At 38.0% G+C, this 20,312-nt stretch overlaps 1 protein-coding gene across 4 annotated transcripts in view; it reads right to left on the bottom strand.

The window, feature by feature from the left end:
* LOC139949053 (calcitonin gene-related peptide type 1 receptor-like) overlaps positions 1-20,312 on the bottom strand; it is a 127,061-nt gene that overhangs the window by 8,063 nt on the left and 98,686 nt on the right. For 3 of the 4 annotated variants that reach the window (XM_071947454.1, XM_071947453.1, XM_071947452.1), the window contains 5 exons: positions 7,351-7,435; positions 4,508-4,625; positions 3,793-3,906; positions 2,828-2,937; positions 1,927-2,015 (listed from right to left, as the gene is read on the bottom strand). In XM_071947454.1, coding sequence (XP_071803555.1) covers positions 1,927-2,015; positions 2,828-2,937; positions 3,793-3,906; positions 4,508-4,601 — 407 coding nt within the window. In that variant the 5' untranslated portion in view covers positions 4,602-4,625; positions 7,351-7,435. Of the gene's footprint in view, positions 1-1,926; positions 2,016-2,827; positions 2,938-3,792; positions 3,907-4,507; positions 4,626-7,350; positions 7,436-8,559; positions 8,698-20,312 lie in introns of those variants that run through there. The other variant, XM_071947455.1, reaches the window with a different exon arrangement.

Here is a 20,312-nt window from a genome sequence, read left to right as displayed (position 1 = left end):
GATTCAGTCAACGACTGCCAATATTTGTAGCTTTTGTTGTTGCTGTGTTGGAAGGATTAGAATAGCATATGGTTAAATCCTGGCTATTGATTTTTACATTAAAATACACGGATTTGTGTTGGGGCGAATGGTTAATGGTAATCTTGAAGACGTAACATTTTACGGAGGAAGTTGTAGACACATCTTTTAGTTGTAGTTCACTTACTGGGAGAGCACTCAGTATGTGCTGTTCTTTTTCGGTTTACCAAATTTTGTAGTGTGTCTTGGACATTGAACACAGATTTGTTGCTGGGGGAATGTTGAATGATAGGAAGAATGATAAGAATAATAATAATCATAATATTAATAATAATAATAAGACTTGTATTGCGCACGTATCCACCCTGCTTGGTGTACAAGGCGCATGAGGAAGGAGGAAGTTCTAGACACATCTTTTGGAGTTTAGCTCCCATATCTGCGGTTCTTTAATACCTAATTATTTCAGTGTGTGTTGAATTGTGTTTCATGAGACCTTGTAACCTTTGTATATCCCAGTGCCTTTCTGGCAGGCGAGATAATTACACTGGTCAAGAGAGTTTTTTTTTTTACATGTTGTGTCATAATTTTCAACATAAATTCAAGAGTTGTTAATATAACAGACAAACAAGTTTTGAGATGTTTTTTTTTTCCATTATACCACAATTATGAGAATTGCAGTCACAAAAATATCAGATTTTCTCATTTCTTCTATTTGGCTATGTACAAATCATGCCCACAGGTCGGTCTTCAGGTTACATGCTTAAACAAACCCGATTAACATTCTTTTATGGGGCGAGATAATTGGAAATTTAATGGCTCATTAAATGCTAAATTGTGATGAATACTTAACATCGAACCCATTTAAACATTCATAAAGAAATGTGTGATTTTTCTAGGTTATTCAAAGCCTCCATGAATGACATCAATGATGAGTTAGAATTCATGTAAATAATGCAAGCAGTAATCTTATAGTATCTCTGCTAAACGCAGGTGCAAGCCCAACGCCTGCAATTCACTATTTCCTGTTATACGTTATTGAACCATGTAGAGAAAGGACATTTCTCTTTGATTGAACTGAGACAAAATGGTCAATGGCCTTCAACTTTGAGGGTAACGATTGTACACGTTGATAACGTGGCGCCCGTTGCCGTCTAGCATCCGCCTCTTTTAAAACCACATACTCTCAGATTTTCGTCGTCGTGGATGACTCTGCTGGGGTCGAAACGTCAGCCCATAAACCATTGCACTTTTGAATCTCATACACAGTGGACAACGACTGACCATTTTCTTAGAAGGTCGCACAGTTTTTCTTTCAAGCCTCGATGTCAGTATCACCGTTTCAAATGAGAGAAAAATCTAAATAGCTGTACTTTGATCAGAGGCGTGTATCTGTTGTCCACGATTGGTATTCAGCCATGGTTCACTGGCAGAGAGGCTGAATTCAACCAGGCCTGAGTCCACAATCAGTTCACGCTCGTGTTCCTCAGATTTTATCAAATTTTTCGCTTGCTCCTTTTGTACTCGACATTTCAGCAGCACGTTTTTAAGTGCACTTTAGTTTTGATTGAAATAAAAGAAAGTTCGCTTGGATCGCCACTTCATTTACATTCCAATTTGAGTCCACTACATATTGCCATTAAGATTCCAGCACCGTCAAAGAGTTACCAAAATTGACGACAAAACAATACAATATACTTGTTCCCCTCGGCAAAATATTTTCCAAGCAATAATAATATCCAAGAGGCAAACAGATTGTTGCGAGATTTCTTGCATATCGACGGTAAACATTATTGTATGGATTGGATAAGACCCACTCGAATCTCAAAATCACAACCGGGAAGTTGAACAGATAAGTAGAAACGCCTTATTTGAACTGCGGATGACGTCATTATGACGTAGTTTGGTTACCTGAAATAGAAGAATATGAAGCTGGCGATGCAGAGAGATATGACCGAGAGTCCGTAGCCAAAGTAGTAGACAATGTGAACGTTGGAGTCCTGAAAAAGAAATATAAATGCAACAATTTAAACAAAATTAAAAGGTATCTTTTTTGATATCTGTTTGAAGTTTACCGCGTCCTCGAGCAAACTGTGTTTTTTTTTTTTTTTTGTATAATGGGACATGTAGCCACGCGTCATGTTTTATTTGAAGTTTTATTTAGTCAGGGTAGCCTTATCAGTGCTATAATAGTTTCACACGAGGTAATTTACAGGCAACTGGTTCATGAATTCAAGGCAATTCTCCTTGAAAAAGAAAGGACATTCACATTCAAATTGAACGTTCACAAATTTTTCTTGAGGATCGTAAGAGTTTGTTTGAAATTTGGCTCATGTGCTACCAAAGTAGCATGCACTGCAGTTGGTTGTTTCCAAGTTGCCTGTAAAAAGTGTATCACTCTTTTGACAAGGCCCTAAGACCCATGAATACACAAACAGTACAAATATGATATTTTGCTTTCCCATCTAACTTGTGTTTATCTTGAAGAAGTTGTAATTCTGAATGCAACGTGCTTCCCTTTCATGGCAAAGCGAGACAACTCACCATAATAATCAAATAATTTCCATAGCTAAGTCCAAAAATAGGTATCTTCGCCTTGGGCTATGAATGATAGTTTAAGAGCAAAGAACGATGGTTCATTCTTTAGAACGATATGGTTTGATACTCTCAGAATTTGACTCGGTAAAAAAGGACTTGGGTACAAAATCAACTTCATAATGTCACTTAAAACTGCAGCTGCCAAGTTTTTTTCCTTGAGTTATCTGACAGGACATTACACACAGGCTGTGATAATATTATCATAGCATTTTACCAGATCTTCTTTTACACGGTAGTTGCACGACGTGTAATTTGTCCACGTGTCGTCCGTCTCAGGATGTCGAAACCACTGCCCATTCGGCATACATATTTTGCTCGCAGTCTCTGCCAAAATAAATATAGCAGAGCATTATGATAAGGATATGATGTACATTTGTTGCTTTGTACTTCTTCAGTTACGATCAAAATTCCTCCATGCTGGCTTCTCTGATGGTTGTGCCGACGATGAAATTTTCTCAACAAAATGTTTTTGAAAATCAAATTTTCTCAACGGATGTCTCCAATTGAGACGTGGGGCTCATAAAGTTGATATTTATTTATACAGAACATGTAGAGTCACGTCTTTGTGCTATATATACGTTTCTAGTCCCCGGATGGCGTTTGTGGGATCGTTGTGCTGGGGTGGGAGCAGATTGGCCATTTCCACCCACACACCTCAACGTTTTCCACGAACCAAGTTAACCTTCCCTCACAATCACTGAATATGAAGCCGTGCTTGCGAACTTACGGCTTCGGCAGTGGCTACAATGGTCGTCGACAACGAACATAGACAAAGCCATTAACATTGTCGCAGCCACAGTCTCTTGATTCAGACATGGCTTTAGTTCCTCAATTAGAACGAATTTTGATACCGTTTTCACCGAACCAGTTGCCCCATAACATCATTATCTTAAGTCTCTTGATTTACAATAACTGTGCCAGACAAACACTAAAACCAATATTGTTAAATAATTCCAGCTGTCGTAAAAATTTTTATAATTTGAAAACACATAAATCGAGCCCCCCTTCCTCCTTCAAAAATTTCTGTATCCCTCTTGGGTGTGGTGTAGACTCGTGATTCTTGTAAATTTTATTCATCAATCATGATTCTAGTTCTGATTCTATGCGTAAACTGTCTTTGTTGTGTCAATGACTAATCACTTAAATATGCATAACAATGAATCACAAATTGGCACTTACTGTTTGGATTAGAGTCTGGTATCCACTCCGGACATGGTTGCACTATGGTGGATCCAGCTCGTGTGTAGTTCCAGCAATCCCACGTGTCAAACGTCATGTTACAGTACACGTATTCTGAATGAAGAGACAATGGTAAGATGACATTTAGAGAACGACGAGACTAGATTTAGAGCTGCCTTGTTTTAACATAATTATTTACTAATGGATCTTGCTGCCATATTTGATGATGATGTAATACGCCGATGATAAGATAAGCCAATGAACAACAACCTTTTGACCTCTACTAGAGAAAGCCTCACTGCAGTGACGTCATGTGCACACAAATTTGACGTTAATCATTTTCAGTTAATGATCTAGATAACTTTGGTTGCCCTCTGGTTAAAATGGAACTGTTTTCCGAGACACCTTGATGTCCAGATGGGTGTTTAACTGGAAACTTTGGAACGCTAGGTGGCAGCAGACTTATCAGGTAACTTTCCTTCGTTTAAGTGGTTCTGAAAGTAAATCGCAAAAATTCCCCATTGACACAAAAAAACCTCCGAGACCCCTTGATGTCCAGATGGATGTTTAACTGGAAACTTTGGAACGCTAGGTGGCAGCAGACTTATCAGGTAACTTTCCTTTGTTTAAGTGGTTCTGAACAAAGGAAATCGCAAAAACTCCCCATTGACACAAAAAAACCTGACCCCTACTACCTGCGACCCCTGACACCTACCGTCATCTGGTGGTAGCTCTGTTCTCATGCGGTATTCACATAGAACACTCTCGTTTATGTGTCTCTCTCGTTGTTGTGGAGTCTGGGTGTCCATCTTGTCGCCGGAGATCACCCCAGCCTGTTGGCAATATATACAACCAACAAAGATATTGATTATTAGAAAGACCGCCACCCGGGGGTGGTTATCTCAGTTGGTAGAGCGCCGCGCAAGTAAGTTAACTCAGAGGTCGTTTGGTTAAAGTCCCGCTCCTGTCATTTTTTTTTTTTTTTTGGGGGGGGTGGGGGGGGGGTATAACCCCAATAAAACATTACACATTCAGTTCCCATGTGCTTTATGACTTAATTACTGAAAAACCAAAAGAAAACCCACTCTCGGCTCGTAAAATGAGTTACGGCTTAGACGCTATCTGCCTATTTGAGGATGTACTAAAAAGTGCACATTTTCAATATCACTGACAGAGCCTTCACTGGAGCCGAACTAAAACCATGATTTCGAAAAGGGCACATGAATCAATGTCTATGAATCAATGCATGGATGAACTACTGCACGAGTACTTAATTACTGTACGGCACGATCGTGAATTTGTAGTACTTTTTAATGGCCGGAATCAGACTAGTCAATAGCTGGGTTTGTCCCCTCAACTACGTCACACTGTTGTTCCTCGTTGATTCTGCAATTACTTTCTCTTGTACAAGTCTGGGTTTGTCTAAATTACTCGAGATGTGGAGACTGAAGATGTTCGGTGCTTCTTTGAAAATTTAGTGTCTCCTTTAAGTGTATATTTTACCCAATCTTTCTCACAATGTTAACATTTATGTTTGGTACCCTGACGTTGATATATCGCTTCGGTAAAATATGCTTTAACTGTGATGGCTTGACACATTACTGTCTGACGGTGACCAGACCAGACACATATGCAGCAATTTTCACACAAACAATTATACTGAGAGAAATCAAAGGACCTATCCATATTATTGTATGAAACAATGACATTTTGACTATAGATTCTGCCCGTTTGTAATACGATGTGTTTATGTATACATTAGTCCTACTGTAACTTAAAGCAATCCCTATAAAGGCAATTTGCAAGAATCGATAGAATCTTGCCGACGGTTGTTTTAGTCATTCATTATTTTATTTTATAAGTAATTAATTTGATTGTAGGTAACTACCTGTAATCTTCACCATCTGCTGTTGATTGAGATGAATGTAACATTAATATCAATCAATTATAACCGGTGTCCCATGTGTGTATAAGTCCCTTCGGCTGTGTATACATCTAATAACCAATATGCCTCTATATTTCGGTAATGCACCAAATAGCCGTCGGCACCGACAGAAAGTACTTATTTGCTATTATTACTAAATTGTTGCACAAGCAAAAAAAAGGGTAGCCTACGGAGCATCGAAAGCCTAAGTGGTTATCTAGGTTTACCCATCACCAAAACAAAAATCGAATACATCGATGTATTCGGATTCACAGGTTATTCGGACACTATGTTTATCTCAAAGGGCATAGATGTTTCCATGTTATTTTGATCTAGTTACTTGAGTAGAGGAAATGCACTATTGACTCTGAAAACATGTTTAAGTCAAACATCAAAACGAGTAAATTGCATTTTCTTTGTGTGTGAATCAAAGTGAACGTCTTGTGTATCGTGGACTCAATGTCTCTTTTCTGGTTCAGTGTCAACACAATTAGCGCGTGGCGTGTTGTAATGAAATTGTCACTGCTCATAGAAATTCAATATGAATAAATAAATCAGTACGGTGCACTTTTCCCACATAAAGGTCGTCAAACACATTCAGTGACAAAGAGTATTTTTTTATCTAGTTAAGGCCATTTTGTATTTATACAAAAGCACATTTAAACCTAATTTCAATCTTTCTTGTTATCGTGTTAACCTTTACGACGAGACGATCATATTAGAAATAACGGATTTAAGGTGTTTAAAAAAAACAAAAAAAAAACACATGGCCTTAAACAGATAAAAACACACTCTTTTTCGGTGTCACTTAAGGTGTTTGACGACCTTTAGATGGAAAAAGTGTGTACACGATTCTTATGACCTTAAACCTAACGTAATTTCATTTTAATTATTTTTCTAACCTTTTCACCAATACACTCAGTCCTTTTCCGAGTATTCGTTAGGGATTCGAACCCACGACCTTTGCCCTAGCAATGCAAAGATCGTGGGTTCGAATCCCACGGCATTTACTACTGAATAAAGGCAGTGCTTAAAGACAGTGGACACTATTGGTGATTGTCAAAGACCAGTCTATTCACTTGGTGTATCTCAACATATGCATAATTAATTAACAAACCTGTGAAAATTTGAGCTCACTTGGTCGCGAAAGTTGCGAGATAATAATAAAAGAAAAACAACCTTATCACACAAAGTTGTGTGCTTTCAGATGCTTGATTTCGAGACCTCAAATTCTAAACTTGATGTCTCGAAATCAAATTCGTGGAAAATTATTTCTTTCTTGAAAACTACGTCACCTCAGAGGGAGCCGTTTCACACAATGTTTTATACTATAAACCTCTCCCCGTTACCAAATGAGGTTTTTTGCCGATAATTATTTTGAGTAATTACCGATAGTGTCCACTGCCTTTAATACATCGTAAGGGTACAACGAAAACATTTTTATAATGTTGTTCAAACAAATTAAGAACAACAATCTATAATTGAATTCATGACAAAGATATAATGAATCAAGCTGGTGAAGTTTCTAACATAACTTTAATTGGGAGATTTTACGTTTGATATTTTTTGGCGGGTCTTGTTAAACGTTTATACATAAAAATGAACAAGTGACGTCAGAATTACGTCATACTTACGTTTAGAAGAACAACTAGAACGAGAATGAGCCAGGTATGAACAGGTTTCTTGTAGACGCTTGTATGATCACCTCTTGATGTGAACCTGCACAATATAATAAAGAGAAGAAACAAGATATGGTTAAGATAAATGCTATGTTATTTCTTAGACTATTTTTGACACTGTGATTTATCGACGTATAGCCCTGGCGGCCCGCTTTACACTTTCGTTTTATACCACAGTGTACAGCACAGAGGAAGAGTCATATTATTTTAGGGCTACGTCAAATCCTATTTTTTGTATAATTTGTATTGTATAGCTACATTTTTTTCAATCGGCACTTTCGCTGTGTGATGTTGCACGAAATCAGATTTTAACTAATGGCATTGCACTGTATTGTTTTCGGGTGGCTATACAGACAAATTTACCCGAACCTAACAGTGTCATGTGTCCACCCTACTTCAAACTTCTCATTACGTGTCCAACATCAGAAAATAAATGGCAGTCTCATTATGATCTGAGCCTCATTCATCCATTGATCAAAGGAAGGTCTGATCCAACAAAATGTAATCCAAAATAATCCTGTCCCAAAAGGTTACGTTTTTATTGCAGCTTGTAGAGTGCGTTTTCCATGAATGCCATAAAGTACAACCCGACCATACCACTCGATGATTGCATATTATGGACGGGTGGCCTGTAAACCACCATCATGAAGTTTGAACTTACAGTCGGAATATACATCTATAGCCGTTGATATTTCATTTCAGTGTTGGCGTATTCGGAGGTTAAGTGGAACAGAACAGTACCAAATATATCAAAAACAATTTGCACCGGAAACTCACACAGGAGAGTGCGTTTTCGATGAATGCGTTAGAGACACTTGACACTTTTGTGTAAGACCAGTCTTCTCATTTAGTGTATCTCAACATATGCACAAAATAACAAACCTGTGAAAATTTGAGCTCAATTGGTCGTTGCGAGGTAATAATGGACGAAAAACACCCTTGTCACACAAATTGTGCGCTTTCAGATGCTTGATTTCGGGACCTCAAAATCTAATTCCGAGGTCTCTAAATCAAGTTCAAATTTGTTAATGGAAAATTACTTCTTTCTCGAAAACTACAATTCTTCAGAGGGAGTCGTTTCTCACAATGTTTTATACTACCAACAGCTCTCCATAGCTTGTTACCAAGTAAGTTTTTACGCTAACAATTATTTTGAGTAATTACCAATAGTGTCCAATGCCTTTAAAGTACAGCCCAACCACTTTAATTGCATATTACATGGATGAACATCATGTAAACCACCATCCTGAAGACTGAACTTACGGTTAGAAAACGTCTATTCATCCATACCTCATTTCAGTTTGGCGTATTCAGATTGTAAATTGAAACCAAACAGTAGCGATTAACTCAAAACAACATCATAAACTTCAACTAAGGTTTATTTTAGTGACAAATAAATCATCAAAGGGTAAAGTCTATATTATGCGACCTTCGTATAGTTTAAAGATTATAAAAAGAGATTAAAATCACCAATACGTGACCTCAGTCTAATATTATACACGCCCCCTCTCCTTTGTATTACTAAATACACATGTTTAGGTTCTTGTCTGTGTTTGAATGCTACAAAAAATTCGAGGTTTCACAAATGATAAACATGCTTAGCATCTAAACATTTTTAAAAAGTGGATACAACATAATATAATGTGTCTTTAAACTCTAAACAGAGTTTTTACAGAGTAGACTTCGTAACCTTCAGAGTGTGAGCAAATTTCTGCGATACGGTCTGTCAGTAAGTATGTTGCATGAAAGAATCTTACATCAAAATGTAATTTGAAATTATATTACAGGCTGACACATTGTTCAAAATTAAGTCGACTGAACAGGTATCCCGCTGGAATCGATACAGCGTAAGAAACACATGGTCCAATATTGTGATAACGCTAAAACTAAAATATGGCTTATGAGGTGCATAAACTGTTTTATTGATGAATCCGCAGACACTTGTCAAACACTACTGTCTTTAACTTCACAATGTGAGCAGGCTATGCTGTATCTTATACAGGGTGGGATTCAATCTTATTGCTATCGATCTATTTATCCAACAGGAGGTAGGTTTGACAAAATGGCTGACACTTCTCACAAGCTCGTATGGATGTTTTCGTAACTGAAGTCGATTTGTTGTTTTGCTTAAAGACAGGAAAATGAAAACGGACGAGCGAGGGGCTAGTCATAACAGAGCGCGCCTTTACGTCTCTACTCTTAAAGGCAGTGGACACTATTGGTAATCACTCAAAATAATTGTTAGCATAAAACCTTTCTTGGTGGCGAGTAATGGGGAGAGGTTGATAGTACAAAACATTGTGAGAAATGGTGCCATAGTTTTCGAGTGAGAAGTAATTTTCCACGAATTTGATTTCGAGACCTCAAGTTTAGAACTTGAGGTCTCGAAATCAAAACGCACACAACTTCGTGTGACAAGGGTATTTTTTCTTTTATTGTTATCTCGCAAGTTCGACGACCAATTGAGCTTAAATTATAACAGGTTTGTTATTTTATGCATATGTTGAGATACACCAACTGTGAAGGCTAGTCTTTGACAATTACCAATAGTGTCCACTGCCTTTAACTAGAGTCAGGGTACAATATAGACCGAAGGGTCTTACGTTAATGAACACTCCTAGCTTGGTTCAACCAACGGCTGGTTGTTTTAAACTCATGGCTTTCATTTCGAGAAATAGAACTGTTTCAAACTGCTTACCAATCAACCAAAAGAACCCCAAAATAAGATGTATTTCCACTTTACTGCTTATGTTACACTTATATATACATGTTCATGTAAGACAATCCTCATGTATTGTGTTGTCATTTAGCCTTCGAGGGAGTCTGTTATGGTCAAAACGTCAGGACATTAACATATTTTGGGGATTTCATTACGGGTACACAGTATTTTTAAACATAATTTTCTTTGATGAAATCTTTTAATAGAGGTGGTGGTCAAAATCAAGTAATATTGCCTGTTTTCCAGGGATTAATCGAAACTTAAGACTGACTTTCTGAAAAGCTGTCACTGTACATGTTATATCACGAATAATTACTGATTAAATCTGAACTTAAAGGAACACGTTGCCTTTAAGTTGCCTTTGAGTTGGTCAATAAAAAACGTTAGTAACCGTTTGTTATAAAATGCATATGGGTAAAAAAGATGTTGTAAAAGTAGAATACAATGATCCACACAAACATGCCTCGAAATTGCACGGTTTTCCTTTTACCTCGTCGACTAACACGGTCGGCCATTTATTGGAGTCAAATTTTTGACTCGCATAAACAGCCGAAAAAGATGTTAGTTCGCACAGTAAAAGGAAAACCACGCAATTTCGAGGCGAACTTGTGTGGATCATTGTATTCTACTTTTACAACATCTTTCCAACCATAAGTATTTTATAACAAACGGTTTCAAACGCTTTTTATAGACCAACTCGACCGATCCAAGGCAACGTGTTCCTTTAAGCAGGTCACACTCAAACAATGTCACTTTTCCAGGGATTGCTCCAAATTCAATACTGGCTTTCTAAAAACACGAATAATTACTGACTAGACCTTAACTGAACTCTAGTATAAAGTAAAGTATTTCTTGACTCATGAAAACAAGGTGAGACTGAGTAAACTACACGTAGGGATACAAATTAACAAACTACCTCATGGCCATTTGAATTGTCTGAAAAGAGCACGTGGTCTATACAAAAAGATTCTGACGTCTGTGGCTCGTACCAACCTGGAAATTTCATTTTTCACATGAAAAGACTTCTCACGTAACGGCTGCCTCTGGAGACTAGACTATACGCTGACAACAAGTCAGGCCTGAAATCCGATGAGACATTGTTGGTGAGCTGAAAAGCGCGGGAAAAAACAGACGACACGTGCTGTTGTGTTTAAGATACTGTAGACAGGGTGGTTACTGTAGTTGATGTTATATTAACCCTGGAGATGATATCGGAAGACAGTAACAACAATCTTTTCACAGTGGCTAAGAACATATCCAGTAACCCAACCTGCTGTTCACTGTCGGTACCATCAGTGATTGTTCTCTCGTTTCTCATAACGCCATCGTTAGAAAAATGAATAGGGTGAGGGCTTCCGTTCAATAATACCCACCTTGACTCTTACTATACGTATCAAAGGAAAGATTGCCATGGATAGAGGTGCTGAAAATTATTATAATGTAATACCCTTTCACCGATGTGTAAGCAATGTTTACTCTGAATTACAGTATTTTCCATATCTCTTTAGATTGATTTGGCGCATTTCAAATGCGTAATATTACAGTTATTATTTAAAATGTAAAAACTAAATATAATCCATAAAATGTTAACAATAAATCGTGACCGACACTAAGCAGGCAGCAGTTTTTTCAAGAGTAAAAATTCCGAATTCGACTTCGCTGTATTGTCTGTAATTGTGCATTTTTCGGTGCTACGTTGGTACAGTACTATAATATTATATGACATCATCCGTTATTTAAAGGGATCCAATGGTGGAAGATTGAGCTGTCGTGAATATAATGACTACCTGTACCTAGGGAAATTAAATTGTCATCTGAAGTTGATACATTTTGCACGCTCATGTGACAAAGTGACAAAGAAATGTCAACCTCAAAAAGTGTATAAGCTAAAGTGACACATTCATTTATCATCCTGCCGAAATGAACGTGAAGTTTATTTCAATAAGTATTATTGCTCGCATTATTGCTGTTTGAGTTATTGTAACAAGGATTTCTATTTTAAGGCTTATTTTTGTTCACATCCGATTTGAATTACTATAACATGAATTCTTATTTTAAGATTTAGTATTGCTCACATCCGGCTTGAATTATTGTTACATGAAGTTTTAGTTCAACATTTATTACTAGTCACATCCTATCTGAATTATTATTACATACAATTGTATTTCAAGACTTATTTTTACTCACATCCGACTTGAATTATTCTTTATAGGTTAATCCAGTTCGAACCGCGTCAACTCATTGCAACAAAAGTCGAGTTATTACGAAAAAAAGAAGAAGAAAATAACTCAATTTCCCTCGGTGCTATACAACAATACTTGGGCAAACAAAACAGATAATTCTTGTTCACTTGAGTTGAAAATTTGTGCCGTTGCTGTAGCCTCGGTAACCAGTCGCCCCACTTGGGTAACATTTATCCCCACGTGAGCACTATTTGCATGTTCCTTCAGTTACACGGAAATAAAAACGCGGGGGAAGAAAATCTAATTGCGCGAACAGGTGGGAGGTAAATTGACGGCGGGAAAAAAGAAAATTGGCGCGGAAAAAAGGTAGTGGTGGAGTTATAAATGCATATTATGTATTTCTGCCTGTGGTGATATAGGGACAACTTATTTAGAGATAACATAAGATAGATTGAAGTGTTAATCGGATGTAGATCTTGTTATGGGTCGTAAATTGAAGCAACCAAGGATAGAAAAAGCAACGTCGAATCGTCCTTGTTTAAAACAAAGAGATAATTTTGTTTAAAGGGGCTCTATAAAGCGGGTTTCAGAAGGATGATTGGCTGGCATTGAATGCATTGTGTTGTCGCAGACATAAGAAACAATAGATTGATCTTTGCTTGTTCGCCGACATAGAAAACAATATATTGACTTTTCGCAGCTAACGGTTAAAAATACCTTCTGTCTGCTGGCACCCTCGAACAACAAAATTGCCAATAGGGCTAGTAGCCCAGTTGGAGGGCCGGCATATAACTCCTGAGGTCGTTGGTTCAAGTCCCGCTCCAGTCAATCTTTCTTTTGTCAAAATGTTAATATCGTGATGGTGTCTGTTTAGCGTAAAAACCACCTAAATCTGAACAAAATAATGGCTCCTATAAATGTCAAATCGACCTGCAATGTTGGTTTGCGACCGATTTATAAATTGAAATTAAAATCATGAAAATGTAGTTATACAGAAATGATAAACGGCATTAAACGTTTACGTTCTGCAAGCTTAATTTAACTGTCACACAAAAACAGACAAATCAGACAAATCAAATCAGAAAATTTGAAACTCCGATCAACAGTGACATTCAAGAAGTAATTATGTAACTTGTCGCAAATTAAAACGCGCGGCTTCCCTTGCTGCTTATCAGCTTAAAACATACTGATCTGAAGATTGAATTATCAGCAAAAAAATACAAATTGAATTTTTGTTAATCGAAATTTGACATTTTTCGTTCATTCATTCTCTTAAACATTTGTCATGAATTAATATACAATTTCCCTACATGTCACTCAACGTCACAAAGTGACGCCTTGATAATTCTCAAATCAATTTCTTAAGGAACATACAGGAATGATTAAATATCATCTCAAGTTTCTGCCGGCAACCAAAGGCAAAAAGGGAAGTCATGTTAAAGCAATCAACTAACACGGTTTCGTGTCAGGTTGTAGCTAGAGGCAGTGGAAAGATAAGCATTATATAGGAGCCATATCCTGAATTAAAAAATGGAATCAATCATTTTTTTCTCTAACAAATTGAAAATCATCTTGAGAGTGGATTTTACTTCATACGAAGGATAGAGGCGGGAGAGATTTACCTATGTGCATCATCGCCACATTTCTTTTTATTGAGATGGGTTAGGTGTTGAAGTTAAAGATAATGGGAAGATGTGGTTTAAGTGTTGGAGTTTTAACATGGCAACTCTCTTTGCAGCTTCGTAGCTTCAAATGTTTATTCCATACACAATTTGTTTATTACCACAGAAGAGAAACGTATACAGAGGATGTTTTTTTTCGAAATGGATTTTTTTTTTTTTTACTTACTAAGGAGCATTAGAGGCTGGAAAGATATACCTCTTTGCAACATTTCTTGTTAATGAGGTGGGCTAGTGTGGCACCTTTCCCCTGCCAGCTTTAAATCTTTATTCCATACACAATTTGTGTACTACCATGGAAATCATCTTCAGAGTGGTTTTTACTTAATAAGGAGTATATAGACAGGATAGGTACCTCTTTGCATTATTGGCATGAATCTTGTTTATGAGATGGGCTAAGTGTTGAAGTTACAGCATGTCAATTTTATCCTGTAGCTTCAATTCAAATGTTTATTCCAGACACAATTTGTTTATTACTATGGAAGAGAACTAATGGCAGAGAGGACCATGATAACAGTCTATGTTTGTCTCGCAGACCTAATGTTCCCCCAGCAAATCACTCAGAAAACAAACAGGCACCTGACTATTTCCATAGCCTTGGTTTTGTCTCAAGGAAGATAATAGACCCTTTTCGAAACCACGGCTTCGGCCTTGGGTTCGGCTCAGGCTAGCTTGCCCCCGCGGTTGTTTTGACAATTATTGCGCGTGCTTTGCGTACGCACTCAGGGCTCCACACGAGAGGACGGAGCCTGGAGCCGAAACACTGGCTTCGAAAAGGGCAAAAGATGGATTCACCCTTGGAAAGGGTCTATTGTTAATGAGAGGTTACCGTGGTAACCAGATATCACTCTCCTCTACAGGGCTATGATAAGGCTTTGAATGACACTCAAAAGCAGTGAGTTTTGACTGACTGAAAAAACAAACTCTGCTACAAAACTAAATTAGTTTCATTGGGATGACGGCAACGACGAAGTGTTTCTTGACAGATTCAGAGATGAATGTCGATCGCATTATTGACTGTAGCAATCAACATCCACTGTATAGTCTCATCAAAGCCAGAGAAACATTGTTGTTTGTTCACTAGAAGCGATGACTCACTATGAGCCTAGAGAGGGCAAACATTTCATGTAATGAAATTGTAATTTGAGTAACACTTAGAACCCGAAGGTGAAAAGGTTTACGGCAAAAATTGATATTGATTAAACAATAACGACGTCGCTATATCAACAACGGATGAACGGGTCTCGTTCGGAAAACTGATAGCTTTGATAAGTTGTTATAATCACAAAAATCAGAATGAATGTGCACGACGGTAACAACCAATTGGTGTTACTGTCATTTTCGTGCTTGGTTTTTCCTCTGGCTTTTTAAACGTGATTACGTTGGTCCATGGGTAAGTTCACTGGCTCATAATTTGTCTTCTGTTTTTGACAATCCTTCAATGGTTTGGGAAGATCATGCCAGTGAGCTTGTAAGCCAGATGCATATTTCTATACGTGCCCCATGCAAGACTAAATATCGTTATTGTTTTCTTCAAGAGGCTTCATTGGCTCCTGTGTGTACATTTAGAGACAATTTAAGGAAGATGTCCATTTCCTTTACGATGAGACTGTATTCTTTGAGCCAACCGTGCCTGAATGTTCGGTACTGGGCTTACGGTTCTCGTTTGGCACCGAGTCCCGCATTGGCCTCGGCAGTACGTAGCCTCATCTATCGATCCCCAGCGCGTCCTCCCTCAGGACACGCTGCAGAGACAAGACGAACACAAGGCCGGGCATCCCCAAAGGGGCCATAGCCCTAATTGGACAAGAGGACCTTGTCCTGATGATGCGTTGCCTGGGATATGTGTTGGCTGATTACTTTAGCTGTCACTTGCCAAAGGGAGACACGGAAGAAACATGATCACACAGGTAATCATTCCAGTATGTACTATCACACTGGCACTATAATTATGTTATCAGCCTGCAAACAATGGGAGATATATCATTAAATATATATATGCCTCTGAAGAAGGTCCGGTTTGGATTGAACGCTATATAAAGCCATCTCCCCTACCAATGTTTACACCCATACCGCTATGATGGTAACTTAATCGCAAATGTACTTGCATTCTATACATATTTAATTCGTAACTTTGTGTGACTTCTCGCTCAATTCGAAGCAATGTAATTGGCAAAAATCCTCCGAACGGTTTTTACCTTTTAAAAGTTTCGCTTCACTGGATCAATGATATAAGTTTATCTTTTTAACTTTTTAGTCAAAGAGTAGTGCGGGAGTGCTGATTGTACAAGATAACATGATACATAATAAATCTGGCTCAAATAGAAAATTTTGATTAAACACTTGTACGTCCGTTCGATTGTTTAACCATGCTTAAGTATTGATATAAACCATAAAACCAACCTGTGAAAAGTTAATTTAAATAGATGGTATCGTCTTTGAGATATTGCCGAACATCTGGAGCGGTTTTGTCCACACAGAATTAAGAACAATTCATAAATCTAACACACAATCTGAGAAACGTTGCTCAGATTGAAATGTTTTCTAATCGCTCTCAATTTGACCACATTCATTTGAATGGAATCGTTTCTCAAATTGTTATTCATTGTCAACAGCTGCAGTGCTTCTCACCAAAGGAAGCTTTTATTGTCATTGGTTTTTTTTTGAAGTAATTGCAAAAGGTATAGCCTGCGCACAATTTCATAGAGCTGCTTAAGCAGAAAGTATTGCTTACAAATAGTATGTTAAGCAGAAAATAGTAGGATATCAGTCACAACTTGTACATGTAACATGGTATTCTGGCTGGTAACCCTGTTCGATAGCAAGCATTTGTGCTTAGCTACTTTTTGTGCTTAAGCAGCTCTAAGAAATTGGGCCACGCCTTTAATTGCCTTTTGTTATAAACAGCTATGTTTATACAAGTATTCTCTGCACATTTCCTTCCACTCTTCCTTACTGCTCAGTGGTTCTCAAATTGGTTCGTGTATTGACTACACGCCGGACCCCCTTGGCAAGACCCAACATAAATTATTGTTAACAGTAGGGGTATTCGTTTAAACCCCATGTCCAATAAAACTAAATTCGCAAACCCTCTTTAAATTATACACGGGTAATTCACATGAAGTACGAACTCGCTTTCTGTAACTGGTCAACTGTGTGCAAGGACATGCCTCAGAAAAACCTGTACTTCCAGAATCTACTAAAGGTAGACATCAAAATCAATCCATTAAAAGTTAATCAACTTCGGAAACCTCTCTTGCTTTTCAATAAATTAAAACATTCGTAAGCTTTTCACATTATCCAAGTGGGTATGGGCTGACAATTTGCAGAAACGTCTCCAAGTGTCCTTTTCAATTTCATTGACTCTGAACGCAGACAAAATCGAATGAGATCTTATGCACCTGTAACTTTCATTACGCTAGAGGTGTACTTTTTGACATGTAGCAGTTTTTGAAAGCAAGTGTTACGCAAGCACATGAAGTCATTAAAGTGGATATGTTGTGTTGTTATTGGGCCTGACAATGTGTTTTTTTCTTCTTTGGGACATCCGTGATGGCAAATAGCAAATTGTCATTTAAGTTGTCGAGCTACTCTTCGGATTTATGTCTGTACTTGGGACTCGGTTTATATGTTTCATCGGACCGGACATACATTGCTTTTGGTGTAATGAGCGGTGTCCACGCGTGTCACTTGTAAAAATAAGAGTTGACATAATTAGTCTGGAGTCGTATCATGAATGGGCTACGTTAACTTCAGGACTTTTATACAAATGCCTAATTCACATTCAAGGCAGGGTATACTTTGTGTAGCTGCAAAAGACCAGTATCTTCACTTGGTGTATCAAAACATGCATAGAATATCAAACCTGTCAAAATGTGGGCTCACAATCGCATTTTGCAAGAAAACATGAAAGAAAAACACCCTTGTTGCACAGAATGGGGTTATACTGACCCAGAAGGGGTCAGGCCCCACAGGATCAAGATTCGGGTTCAATTGTGACCCGGAAGTTTTTAGAATGTAGATACTTCACTTGGCTGGTTACATAAACGTGTCTTGTCAAAATTAGGGAAACTACAAGCCAATTACCGCCAGTTGTATAACTTGACTTTACGCATTACGCATGCACATAATTCCCTAGGCCTACTCTTTAATGTAAAATAGTGAAATTTCCACTCTTCCCAAGAGCCATATGGCGGACAACCCTTTTACAATCAGAGACGAGATAAAGTCAGAAGTCCTGTTCGCATTAGACGGTAAATCCTGACACGATGTCTACTCCATCTAGCTTAAGTTTCTTCCATACAACTCCACACAAGCAACAGACTGGAGGGAAAGCTAGTCTGGCAACTCCTTCATAATTCAGTTCTTTAATAATTAATACGTATACGACGTCTGACAAAGCTGATCGCAAGATTTAAGGTCTGGTACCCTAGTATGATAAGCTGTTGACGTGTACGTTCACCCCGAAGAACCTTGATGAGTTTCTTTTCACAGGGACGACCTCGTTTCCAAATGTCAGTAAATTATATGGAGCAAGGTTCAACCATTGCTGGCAGAAAAACAGTAAAATGGTGCGTATATCAAAAATAAGCAAGGAACCAGGGGTCGATTTCACAAAGAGTTAAGACTAGTCTTATCTCGAGTTAGGAATAGTTACTCGTCCTAACTTGGGACTAACTATACGTTTTTGGTATCTCCTATAGGACTAGTCCTAACTCTTTGTGAAATCGACCCCAGGACACTTATTATCACATTTTGTAACTGTAATCAACACGCTAATGGAAAAATTATCTGTGGAAGTGGGCTCAGGTTGCCGTCAACATGCCATCTTACCCTAAACTGTTAGTGACTGTGAAGAGAGAGAAATGTGGGTGGGGACGTGTTTTCTAGAGTAATTTGTCAACTTAAATTATGAACTCAAGTTTTGTCTGTTGTGCGATCGCTTCAAATCTTCTTTTTGTGTTTTCAAATAACCTAGTTTGAAAAAATATTTTAATTTATAATGACCGTTAAACAACTATTTTGTAAATTACAGTGTAATTTACAAAAGAACTATTTAACAGTCATGAAGTCATATATTTGTGAAGTAAAAATAGTATCTTAACCAAAATGTATACTTGTTAGTTCACTTACACTGCAGTACTGAATTAATTACTTTTGTTTAAACGGCAAACAAAATATAGCTTTGATTTTCAAAAAAGACACTAACCCAGTGCTTACATTTAACTACGTTTTTTTCAACCTATTGCATATTGCCATGCACAATACCGTTTAATAAAAATAGATGAATCCCAACTGACAAATTACGGCAAGTAAAAGGTTCATTTTTGATCTTGCAAGCAGTTTTACTTCACAAGCACAAATCCCCCGTGTCTTTACAGTCTTTAAGACTTCCCTGCCGTTAAATATCACATCCAATTAAGGGCTTAATATATCAATCTACGATTCATATAATTCCCATTAAAGAGACGCTAGCCAGCGCTGCAGACTTGAAAAGCAAAAGTAGACAATGGAAAAAGGAGGTTTATTCAAAGGAAATGTACCGCAAAAGAAAGCCTTTTTCCTGATGGGATTGTTATTTTACAAAATAATCCATCTTAACCGTATATCTGTAATCTATATAGAAGGTATGACTTGATTTTATGGACCTCGCGTCTGCCTGTGCATACTGTGTCGGGCGACTTTGTAGGGGGCGACATTGTGAGGGGGCGAGTTTGTACACGGAGGGGGCGAGCTTGCTGGGGGCGACTTTGTAGGGGCGACTTTGCAGGGGCGACTTTGCCAGGGGGCGAAATGACTGACATCGCATGCCCGATACCTCAAGGAGGCAACGAATGCGAATGCCCCCAGTCATTGCCTTGGTGCCCTTGAAATGCTCCAGTAGAAATTTACAATTTCCATACAGGCCTGCTTACGGATCCCGTTTTGGGGTTTCTGCGATTGTTGTTATAATTCCCTTTTCGAAAGAATTCTTTCGAGGGTTTCAAGTTGAACAAAGATTTCCCTTGCGTGGTCAATTGTTTCATTGTGCAGTAGACCCCCACAAGGGCACTTCCGTAAGCTTAATACACACAAGAAACGTCTATTCACGGAAGCGCAGTTTATTTCAGTTGAGGTATTGAAACTGCGACTTAATTGTTATCATATATAAAGTAACATAAAGACCCACTGTTGTTAACATGAATCTCAGAAAAATACAACTCATGACTTTTGGATGTGAAATCTTACATGAGAAAGAGTAATCAATGTGGAATCTGACATATTATTTCCGACTTCTGTATGAAGAAGTCAAAAGATTGTTAAAGTCGTATGCCTGAAGAAGAGAAAACGTGAAGA

This window comes from Asterias amurensis, chromosome 16 (genome assembly GCF_032118995.1).
Source record: "Asterias amurensis chromosome 16, ASM3211899v1".
In the NCBI taxonomy this organism is placed as follows: domain Eukaryota; kingdom Metazoa; phylum Echinodermata; class Asteroidea; order Forcipulatida; family Asteriidae; genus Asterias; species Asterias amurensis.
The sequence above is the reverse complement of the archived record's forward strand: the minus strand, read 5'-3'. Positions and strand labels throughout refer to the sequence as shown.